The sequence below is a fragment of the Rhinoderma darwinii genome, chromosome 13 (genome assembly GCF_050947455.1).
Source record: "Rhinoderma darwinii isolate aRhiDar2 chromosome 13, aRhiDar2.hap1, whole genome shotgun sequence".
Classification (NCBI taxonomy): domain Eukaryota; kingdom Metazoa; phylum Chordata; class Amphibia; order Anura; family Rhinodermatidae; genus Rhinoderma; species Rhinoderma darwinii.
The window spans coordinates 62571368-62583707 of NC_134699.1; the positions used below are offsets into that span (position 1 = coordinate 62571368).

General features: G+C 46.0%; 1 protein-coding gene across 1 annotated transcript in view; it reads right to left on the minus strand.

The window, feature by feature from the left end:
* LOC142665540 (uncharacterized) overlaps nt 1-11749 on the minus strand; it is a 79630-nt gene extending 67881 nt beyond the window's left edge. Inside the window, exons 1-2 of the mRNA XM_075845247.1 lie at nt 11602-11749; nt 278-343 (exon numbers count right to left, since the gene is read on the minus strand). Coding sequence (XP_075701362.1) covers nt 278-335 — 58 coding nt within the window. The 5' untranslated portion in view covers nt 336-343; nt 11602-11749. The remainder of the gene's footprint in view (nt 1-277; nt 344-11601) is intronic.
* Nucleotides 11750-12340: the final 591 nt, after the last annotated feature.

Genomic DNA, 12340 nt, shown 5'->3' on the forward strand with positions numbered 1-12340 from the left:
CTGTGTATTGTGCTATCTATAGGGGATGCTATGTGGTGGAATCTATAGGGAGGCACTATCTACAAGGGGGGGGGGGGGTTGTGTGACACCCAGCGGAGGGGGGCCCCAGTCAAAAGTTTGCTATGGGGCCCAGTCTTTCCTAGTTACGCCCCTGATAAAGGGGTTGTATTTTGAGACCTGGTGAGGGGTTTTATGACTATATTACAAGTGTGCATCAAATATGGAGGTCACTTTAAGGTCTTAAATAGTATAATAAACAGCTTATAGACATGCTCACTTTGGTGGTGCATCACGATGAACATCATATTGAGTATGGAATATGTGATGGCCTTCATTCTTCAATCTGTAACAATAAAAAAATGATATATCAGTAAGGGCTTATTTAGACGAATGTGTAATACGTCCGTGCAACGCGCGTGATTTTCACGCGCCTTGCATGGACCTATGTTAATCTATGGGGCCGTGCAGACTGTCCGTGAGTTTAAAACTCACGACATGTCCTATATTTCTGCGTTTCTCGTGGGACGCGCGTGATTCACCCAACAGCAGTAAACAGTATGAATGAAAACAGAAAAGCACCACGTGCTACAAACAGCCAAAAAAAGTGTCATAATGATGGCGGCTGCGCGAAAATCACGCAGCCGCGCATCATATGTGATGACACACGGAGCTGTTAAGTACCTTTTGCACGCGCAAAACGCACACGCTCGTGTAAATCCGGCCTAGGAGCACCTCCCATTCTTATATGAATAAGATGTGTAAATGCTGTAGAGGTAATCTCAGTGCAGGTACTACTGCCTCAAATATGTATACATATCGGACTGGACAACCTTGAGCCTACCAGAGAAGATGAGACGGTGCATTTCTCCTAAATTGTAGTGCATAGATACCAGTCCCACCCAGACCCTGGTGCCTGAGGGTATGTTCACACTAAGGATGAGTTCACACACCCTATTTACGGACGTAATTCGGGCGTTTTAGCCCCGAATTACGTCCGAAAATACGGCTCCAATGCGTCGGCAAAAATCTGCCCTGACATTTGAATGGGTTTTACGATGTTCTGTGCCGACGGTCATTTTTTTTACGCGCCGCTGTCAAATGACGGTGCGTAAAAAGACGCCCGCGTCAAAGAAGTGCCTGTCACTTCTTGAGATGTAATTGGAGCCGTTTTCCCTTGACTCCATGGAAAAACAGCTCCAATTACGTCCGTAATGGACGCAGCGAAAAGCGCCTGCAACATACCATTGTCCTGCACTTCTTTGACGAGGCAGTAATTTTACGCGTCGTCGTTTGACAGCTGTCAAACGACGACGCATAAATGACAGGTCGTCTGCACAGTACGTCGGCAAACCCATTCAAATGAATGGGCAGATGTTTGCCGACGTATTGCAGCCCTATTTTCAGACGTAAAACGAGGCATTATACGCCTCGTTTACGCCTGAAAATAGGTTGTGTGAACCCAGTCTTATTGTGTGCACATACCCTTATTGAGCAACTCGCGTTTTTCGCTGCATTTTTCGCGCCGTTTTTTCGGCCGTTTTTGGAGCTGTTATCAATAGAGTCTATGAGAAAACGGCTCCAAAAACGTCCCAAGAAGTGCCCTGCACTTCTTTTGACGGGGCTGTAATTTTACGCGTCGTCTTTTGACAGCGACGTGTAAAATGACAGGTCGTCTGCACAGAACATTGTAAAGCCCATTGAAATGAATGGGCAGATGTTTGCCGACGTATTGGAGCCGTCTTTTCAGGCGTAATTCGAGGCGTAAAACGCCTCCATTACGCCTGAAAATAGGTCGTGTGAACCCAGCCTGAGGGGGTATAAAGGCTACTCTGCCACATAAGAAGACATCATTATTTAAAGGGCACATGGTAGGTAGGAGCCCTATTACAGACTTTGCATTGTGGTCCAGGAGTTTCAATGTTACATCTCTGGGCATCACAAGACATTTTCCCAATTCAGACACCACCTCCTTAAAGAATCTCTGTCAGCCTCCTGACGAAGCCGGTCACAGGGCGAAACGCGCGTCGAGGCGTTCATTCAGCCATTCATCTTCTTTGACCTTCTGCGCTCTGCATCATGTCCCAGGGTATGTGTTAGCTGTTAGCTTTTGTTTTGATTGTGTCTCAGTCAGTGTTTTATACATATTCTGGCAATCTTTTGAAAACTATTTGAGTTTTCTTGACACTTCATTCCTTTGCATATCTTGCAGGTTATAGTGGGCATGGATATTATCCATTGTCTACTTTTTTGTATCGCTATCATCAGTTGGTAGTTATTTACCTTGTGTGGACTTTGCTATCTATATTTATAGGTGCACTATTATACTATATGCACTATTGGAGCGTGGTCTGGTCAAAATTTTGGATGATTGACTCTGCTGTCTTGGTCCATTCCATCTGACCCTGCTGTTTGTATTTCTGTATATTATGTATCCCATTCTCTTTTCATTATATGTTATTTTCGATTATATTCAATAAAGTATTTTGTTTGCATTTTTGTATATTATTTGAGTATACTATCTTTCTTAGGGCTATGTCCCTTTATGGTTCAATTTTAGGTTGTCAGCAGATTATAAGTGCCCTGTCTCCTACATAATGTGATTGGCGCTGTAATGTAGATGACAGTGGTTTTTATTTTGGAAAACGATCATTTTTGAGCAAGTTATCAATAATTTTAGATTTATGCTAATTCGTTTCTTAACTGGTTGCCGACACAAGACGAGAATGCTCGTCCTGAGCGGCGAGTACTTGGTGCATTAGGACGAGCATTCTCGTCCTGTGTGACAGCCGTCTGTGCGCGCGATCGAGAGCGGGGCAACGGCTGTAATACACAGCCATGGCCCCTCTCTGACAGCGGAGAGAAGAGAAACCTCTTCTCTCCGCCGCTAACCCTTTGAACGCCGCGATGAAAGCTGATCGCGGCGTTCAAGGAGAGGGGACTGCACATTGATCGCGTCACAGAAGATAACTGTGACGCGATCAAAGCCCATAACTTGTATGGCCAGACAGCCCAGGGTCTATTGAAGGACCCCTGGGCTGTCTGAACATATTTCCTGTTGTTAGGGCATACTGAGGTCTGCCCTAACAACTGCCTGTGTACAATCAGTACACAGGCTAATGTACTGGCATATGGATCTATGCCAGTACATTGCAGTTACAAAATCAAAATCAAAATGATAAATCCCTTTATGGGATTAAAAAAAAAAGTGAAAGGAATGTAAAAAGATTTTTATGATAAATAAATAAAAAGTAAAATAAAAACACAGAAACACACATTTTTTATAATAAATAAACTTTTTAAAATATAAGTCCCAAAACATGAAATAATATAGACATATTTGGTATCGGCACAACCGTAACAACCTGTACAACAAATGTATAACAATATTTATGATGATCGGTGTATGGTGTAAAAAAAATATATTAAAACTGCTGCGAAACTGCTTTTTTTCTGCATTTTCGCCAAAATAAAAATTTATATAAATTAAACAATGTATTTGTACCAAAAAATGGTACCTACATAAAGTACAACTCGTCCCGCACAAACAAAGTCTCATACAACTACGTACAAAAAATAAAAGAGTTATGAGCGTCGGGATGCAAAGAGGGAAATATAAAAAAATTGCTCTGTCCTCAAGGCCAAAATTGGTCGTGTCCTTAAGGGGTTAATGACCAACTGGGCATGTTTTTACTTTTTACCAACTGGGCATTGTACAGAGAAGTGTATGATGCTGACCAATCAGCGACCAATCAGCGACCAATCAGTGACTAATCAGTGTCCTACACTTCTCATTGTTCCAGCCCAGCTTCTTTCACTGCACAATCACACTGTAACAATGGGCTGGAACAATGAGAAGTGTATGACGCTGATTGTTCACTGATTGGTCACTGATTGATCAGCGTCATACACTTCTCTTCACAACGCCCGGTTGGTAAAAAGTAAAAACACGCCCAGTTGTCTATTAAGAAAGTAATTAGCATAAATCTAAAATTGTTTATAACTTGCTCAAAAGTTATTGTTTTTCAAAATAAAAACCAGTGTTACCTACATTACAGCGCCGATCAGATAATGTAGGAGACAGGGCACTTATAATCTGGTGACAGACCCACTTTAAGTTGAAAAGACCACACAAAGACCGTATATTATTGTGAGAAGATCCCTGCCAATGGAAAAGACCAAAGTAAGGCTGGATTCACACGAGCACATTACGTCCGTAATGGAGGGAACGTATTTCGGCCGCAAGTTCCGGACCGAACACAGTGCAGGGAGCCGGGCTCCTAGCATCATAGTTATGTACGACGCTAGGAGTCCCTGCCTCGCTGCAGGACAACTGTCCCGTACTGTAATCATGTTTTCAGTACAGGACAGTAGTTCCACGGAGAGGCAGGGACTCCTAGCATCGTACGTAACTATGATGCTAGGAGCCTGGCTCCCTGCAGTGTGTTCGGTCCGGGACTTGCGGCCGAAATACGTCCGTCCACTACGGATGTAATGTGCTCGTGTGAATCCAGCCTTAAAGGAAAAAGGATGATCAAGAGTATGATCGACAACCACTGAATGGAAACAACCACAAAGACACCTTCGAGAATCTTGAAGACCCAAGAACAAGACAGGACATTCTGAAGAAGAACTCAATGGTCACCATGTTCACCCCCAATAGACTGTCTGTATTTTTAAAATCTTACTTACTTTAAGAATGGTTTCAACCTCTATCTGCTCAGTCCACTTTTTGTAGTCCAACAGCAGAAGTAAGTTCAGATATAGCTGACGCAGAGCCTTAAAGTTCTCCCAGACCATTAAATATGCACAAAAATGAAGAAGTGGTTTCAATAAGATTTCGACATTTCTTGAAAGTGTGTGGTCAGAGAGAGAGAACCGGGCTTGAACCTGAGGGATGTGCTAACCACGGGACACCAGTTATTAACCCCTTCACTATCCTAGACCTTCAATGAAGGGGGTATGTACCCTACCATTACCCTAGACCACCAAAAACGATGGCATGTACTCTTTCACTACCCTGGACCACAACTCTAGACCATCATGGAAGCTGCCATCAGACCCCTACACTACCCTAGACCACCTGGGAAGTCTGAATTTGTCTAATCTTCGGTGTGTCATATAGCCCAGCCCATCTTACATTCATAAATAAGCAAAGAATGTGGAGAAGAGCTTGAGACCTCGTCTCGAAACTCAGTTTTTATAATCGAACTACCCAGGGTTGGATAAGTTCTGAAGAAGGTAAACCTCCACTTTTGTCCAGAGTCGTAGCTAGATTTCCTACACCCAGGGCAAAGATACGGTTTTCTGCCCTTGCCCTGTATCTTAATGCCCTGGCTAAGACAGAGAGCCTTCTTAGTGCCGCTGCCTGCACCCAGCAACTGGGGCAATGTCCCACCAGTCACCTTCTCCTTAACTACTGCCCTGCTACCGTCTATTATTGAATATGACTTGTCCCCGCTTTCAATTGGTAGGTTACCAAAATTTGTTATCTGTGGGGTATTGGGAAAGAATGACCACTGAGCTTTTGAGATAACTCAGGTTCCCTAGTATAAAGAGAGATAATACATTTGAGGTGGAAATAGAGAAGAATACAGTTGAGGTGGAATTGTCATAAGGACAGATTCTTTTAACGGGTGGCAATTTTTGGATGACCACAAAGAGTAAAGATTGCCATACAGATTACATAATGTGGATGGTATCATCACCTACATATGTCCACATATATGTCCATCATGGACCGAGCACTTCAACATGAATCTCTCCAGGCAATGATAAGTAAGATAAGACGTCACACACCAATGTCTGCATTCCTCTTACGTGGTAGGGGTTCTATGCTCTAACAACCAACTATTGTTCTTCACTCTTCTTCCGTGCTGCACCGGTTCTGAACTCACTGCCCTGGACCATCTAACTTGTTCATAACATTCTCACTATTAAGGGTGCCTTGAAAACAAATATTTCAAGGAGGCTTATATCACATAACCACGGTCCGTGGTCCATACACAACCTTACCTGGTCACCGGTATCTCCGCTCTGTCCTCAATTTGCCAATCTTGTCACATCACCTCGCACTTTACATCCGTGTTGGCTCAAATACTGACATAACTGGCTCATGGTTTACTTATATTTATATTCCCAGCACAATTATAAGAATATAATAAGCGAATTGTCCTCTGGATAAAACGAGATTCTCCACTTTTAATTTAGATTATAAAATTGTAATTAAGATTATGGTCACGGTCCTCTGTCCTGTAGAGTGTAAGCTCTAATGGGCAGGGTCCTCTCTCCTATAAAGTGTAAGCTCTTATGGTCAGGGACCTATCTCCTGGAGAGTGTAATCTCTTATGGTCACGATCCTCTCTCCTGTAGAGTGTAAGCTCTTATGGGCAGGGATCTCTCTCCTGGAGAGTGTAATCTCTTATGGTCACGATCCTCTCTCCTGTAGAGTGTAAGCTCTTATGGGCAGGGATCTCTCAGATGTAGAGTGTAAGCTCTCGTGGGCATGGACATCTCTCCTGGAGAGTGTAATTTCTTATGGGCAGGGACCTCCTGTAGAGTGTAAGCTCTTATGGGCAGGGACCAGGGGCGTAACTAGGAAAGACTGGGCCCCATAGCAAACTTTTGACTGGGGCCCCCCCTCCCCTTGGTGTCACACAACCCCCCCCCCCCTTGTAGATAGTGCCTTTTTTACAGCCACCCCTGTAGATATCTACAAAGGGGGCTGTATGGCGTTACCTACAGGGGGGGCTGAATGGCATTATCTACAGGGGGGCTGTATGGCGTTCTCTACAGGGGGGGCTGTATGCCGTTCCCTACAGGGGGGCTGTATGGCGTTATCTACAGGGGGGCTGTATGGCATTATCTACAGGGGGGGCTGTATGGCATTATCTACAGGGGGGCTGTATGGCGTTATCTACAGGGGGGCTGTATGGCGTTATCTACAGGGGGGCTGTATGGCATTATCTACAGCGGGGCTGTATGGCGTTATCTACAGAGGGGGATGTATGGCGTTATCTACAGAGGGGGCTGTATGGCGTTATCTACAGAGGGGGCTGTATGGCGGTATCTACAGAGGGGGCTGTATGGCGTTATCTACAGAGGGGGCTGTATGGCGTTATCTACAGGGGGGCTGTATGGCGTTATCTACAGGGGGGCTGTATGGCGTTATCTACAGGGGGGGCTGTATGGCGTTCTCTACAGGGGGGGGCTGTATGGCGTTATCTACAGGGGGGGCTGTATGGCGTTATCTACAGGGGGGGCTGTATGGCGTTCTCTACAGGGGGGGGGGCTGTATGGCGTCCTCTACAGGGGGGCTGTATGGCATTCTCTACAGGGGGGGCTGTATGGCGTTATCTACAGGGGGGCTGTATGGCGTTCCCTACAGGGGGGGCTGTATGGCGTTCCCTACATGGGGGGCTGTATGGCGTTTCCTACAGGGGGGCTGTATGGCGTTATCTACAGGGGGGCTGTATGGCGTTCCCTACAGGGGGGCTGTATGGCATTATCTACAGGGGGCTGTATGGCATTATCTACAGAGGGAGCTGTATGGCGCTAACGCCATACAGCCCCCCTTGTAGAGAACGCCATACAGCCCCCCTGTAGAGAACGCCATACAGCCCCCCCTGTAGGGAACGCCATACAGCCCCCCCTGTAGGGAACGCCATACAGCCCCCCCTGTAGGGAACGCCATACAGCCCCCCCTGTAGGAAACGCCATACAGCCCCCCATGTAGGGAACGCCATACAGCCCCCCCTGTAGGGAACGCCATACAGCCCCCCCTGTAGGGAACGCCATACAGCCCCCCCTGTAGGGAACGCCATACAGCGTCCCCCCTCCCCCAAAAATCCGACCTACAGTGTGTCCTACTAAAAGACATGTATCCCCTCTCCACAGGATAGGGGATACATGTGTGATCGCTGGCAGCGATAGGGAGAGTGGGGGACCGAAAGTCCCCTGAAGTTCTCCATGACTAACCTCTGACTTCTAGCGTCTGCGCAGCTCAATAAGAATGAAAGGAGCGCTGGTCACACATGCGCACAAGCGCGACCGGCGCTCCATTCATTTCTACGGAGCTGCCGACACAGACCCCGGAAGTCCGAGGTTTGTGATGGAGAACTTCAGGGGACTTTCAGTCCCCCGTTCTCCCTATCAATGCCAGCGATCACACATGTATCCCCTATCCTGTGGATAGGGGATACAGGTCTTTTGTTTAATGGCAGAGCGGGGAGATACCTCCCTGCTCTGCCGTAGTGTTCAGTGGCGTCCCGCTGTAGCAGCCATAGCGGCTGCTAGCGGAGCCTCCGGCCATGGTGGGGGCCCGTGCCGGCGGGCGACACGGGCCCCCTCATGCCGCAGGCCCCGTAGCAGCCTCTACGGCTGCTATAGCGGTAGTTACGCCACTGGCAGGGACCTCTCTCCTGTAGAGTGTAAGCTCTTATGGGCAGGGACCTCTCTCCTGTAGAGTGTAAGTTCTTATGGTCAGGGACCTCTCTCCTGTAGAGTGTAAGCTCTTATGGTTAGGGACCTCTCTCCTGTAGAGTGTAAGCTCTTATGGTCAGGGACCTCTCTCCTGTAGAGTGTAAGCTCTTATGGTCACGATCCTCTCTCCTGTAGAGTGTAAGCTCTTATGGTCAGGGTCCTCTTTCCTGTACATGTTAACCTCTTATGGGCAGGGACCTCTCTCCTGTAGAGTGTAAGCTCTTATGGTCAGCAGTGTCCTCTCTACTGTAGAGTGTAAGCTCTTATGGGCAGGGTCCTCTTTCCTGTAGAGTGTTAACCTCTTATGGGCAGGGACCTCTCTCCTGTAGAGTGTAAGCTCTTATGGTCAGGGACCTCTCTACTGTAGAGTGTAAGCTCTTATGGGCAGGGTCCTCTCTCCTGTAGAGTGTAAGCTCTTATGGGCAGGGTCCTCTTTCCTGTAGAGTGTTAACCTCTTATGGGCAGGGACCTCTCTCCTGTAGAGTGTAAGCTCTTATGGACACGGTCCTCTCTCCTGTAGTGTAAGCTCTTATGGGCAGGGTCCTCTCTCCTGTAGAGTGTAAGCTCTTATGGGCAGGGACCTCTCTCCTGTAGAGTGTAAGCTCTTATGAGCAGGGTCCTCTTTCCTGTAGAGCATTAACCTCTTATGGGCAGGGACCTCTCTCCTGTAGAGTGTAAGCTCTTATGATCAGCAGCGTCCTCTCTCCTGTAGAGTGTAATCTCTTATGAACACGGTCCTCTCTCCTGTAGAGTGTAAGCTCTTATGGGCAGGGACCTCTCTCCTGTAGAGTGCAAGCTCTTATGGACACGGTCCTCTCTCCTGTAGAGTGTAAGCTCTTATGGGCAGGGACCTCTCTCCTGTAGAGTGTAAGCTCTTATGGGCAGCGACCTCTCTCCTGTAGAGTGTAAGCTCTTATGGGCAGCGACCTCTCTCCTGTAGAGTGTAAGCTCTTATGGGCAGTGTCCTCTCTCCTGTAGAGTGTAAGCTCTTATGGACACGGTCCTCTCTCCTGTAGAGTGTAAGCTCTTATGGGCAGTGTCCTCTCTCCTGTAGAGTGTAAGCGCTTATGGTCAGGGACCTCTCTCCTGTAGAGTGTAAGCTCTTATAGACAGGGATCTCTCTCCTGTAGAGTGTAAGCTCTTATGAGCAGGATCCTCTCTCCTGTAGAGTGTAAGCTCCTATGGGCAGGGTCCTCTTTCCTGTAGAGTGTAAGCTCTTACGGGCAGGGCACTTTACAGGCAGTGCAGATGTCCTTCTAATAGGTGTTAGTTAGTCTTCAGCCAACTTTGGGGATGAAATGTAGTTTAGATGTGCTGGATAGTGTATAAATATATCCTCAGACTTAAATACCAAATATATGACTGGTAGCTCAATACTAAGGGGTGTAGGCCACTTCATTGCAAGGCATACAATAACATTTAGGACGTCAAAACAGAAATACGGTCTAATGCATAGACAAATAAGACCAGGAGAGTCCTATGGGGTGTGCGGGCCCAATTCAATGGTGCAGGGCTAAAATGGTTCTATGTTATCAAAGCACCAAATAAAGTCGGACCCTAATCATTGAAAGCCCTATAGTAACCCTAAACTGACCCTATTGTTGCCTTATTCTGACGCCCTTCCTCCTGTTCACAGATCTATTAGAAGGGGTATACAGATATATTTAAAAAATGGAAGGTCCTAAAACCCAGATCACCGTCTGACCCCTAATCTCAGACGTAGCCCCAACGCTGGAGTTGGTAAAACTCCCTGCAAATCCAAATGTAATAGCAGCCTGTGATTCTTTAAAGTACAACTTGGTCTTTGAAACCCAATGGTGGATTATGTGAAGATCTAGAACTCCCGTGTGGTGGAGCCGAAATATCGAATTAAGTTCTCGGACTGCCTATCATGTTTTATTACAAGGCGATATGTATGATAGACAACCTGAGCTCGGCAAGTCTTCTGGATAATGAGCGTCTACATGTAATATCCAGTATGCTTTCTATAAACTAACCAACAATGTTACTCCCCCTAGCTGCAGGATGTGTAAGAGCAGAGCCGGCCTTAGTTGGCAGGATGCCTTGTGCGCTACCTTCTGTTAGAGCCCCCCTATATGATGCATATATATACCAATATATTAAATATTATGACTAAACAAAAGAGTCAAATGTTGGCCCCTGAAAAAATACAGCACAGTGCCTAAGAAGCAGCGCCACATAATGCCACCATACAGTGCCTAAATAACACCGACATGTAGTGACAAAATAGCTCCATACATAAAATACCCAATAACAGTGCTATAAATGTCTAAATAATACTGCTATACAATGAATATTAAGATTTGTGATGGTCACAAGCCCCGGGTGTCATGCTGTATGAAGCACGCCCAATAGCAAGGACGGCTGATGCGCCCAATGCGACTGCACTGTTCACACACTCTTAAGGCTGCTCTGTGAAAGAACCATATTCAAGTCTGAATAATGCAATCATAAAGCAGCAAATAGGTTTGTATGTGAAATAACCAGATCTACACTGAGTATAGTCACATAATTCTCATGAATTTTAGTTGCTAAGAGTCTCCTGTAGTTGTTACTGCCCTTTTGTTAATTTTTTTTTTTTTTCATAGTAAAACTTGTATATAGACAGGAACATGCAAAACTAATTTGTACCAAAAGAAAGCCAGGACTGGCCTTGCGTTAACTGGCACTCTGTGCAGTGTTGATGCCCCCCATAGAGTAAACGATGTAGTGCCCAAATAATATGTCATATATTGCCTAAATAATATGCCATACAGTGTACAAATAGACATACTATACAGTGCCTGATTACCACCACCATATAGTGCCCAAATAATACTGCCAAAACTACCCAATCAATAAACTAAGGAATATATCTGTACCCACTGGCCATCATGGCCAATGGCAACTCCTTAAGTAGTGAATGTACAAAAGCACTGGTCCAACACACTGAGGCCGATCCTGGGTACGGCTAAAAGCAGGAGCATAACTATAAGGGGTGGAGAGGTTACAGTCAAACCTGGGCCAAGAACCAGAAGGAGCCCAAAAGGTCCCTCTGCCCCATATAAGTAGACCAGTACCATATTTGATTCATGATATTAAGGGGTCCCTGACAGATTTTACCTTACTAACACCAGCACCGTCACTCCCCTCCTGGTGGTTGTTCAGCTCTTACTTGTCCGAGTGCTGTAGCCACTGCCGTGTCCCGGTCGGTCACTCAGTCAGGTCGTTGCTGTTAGAACTGGAAAGTATTGTCATCCTGATACCCGAACCCCTTGTGTACCGTTACTTTTCCTATGTGTCGTTTTCGTCTACGTGTTTCGAAACTTCATTGGTCCTCCTTTCAGGAATGCTTGCTTTTTTTTTTTTATATATATAGCGATGTAGAGTTGCTTTAGCTGGCCCCATGCCTGGATGGCGTATTTATTTTATTTGCCTGACGAATAACAGATGTTAAGACTGAGCTGTTCGTATAGTCAGTAAGGATTCAAGACAGATAAAGCAGCTCTTCAAAGTGAGAAGCTGTTTGCTGGAAATGACCAATACACATGTGAACAGAGCCTTAGTCACCAGGCTTCTTAGATATGCATAGCCCCTGCTCTTCTTGTGGCTAGTTCTAGCTTGCAGGTTTTCAATATCCAATAAAATGTTCCGAAAGATACGTTTTGAGTTTCTTTGTTGTACAGCCCACACACCATATGTTACATTCCTCACAAACCATTTATTAAACAACATATGTGCTGTTCCCGGGGGCAGAGGAAGCAGTTGCCGTAGGGGGACGGAAGGCCACTTTTTCCCATGAAAGACACAAGTAATATAAAAAGCACATGGCAGGCAGGGGTCCCTGTTAGTTTTGCACTGG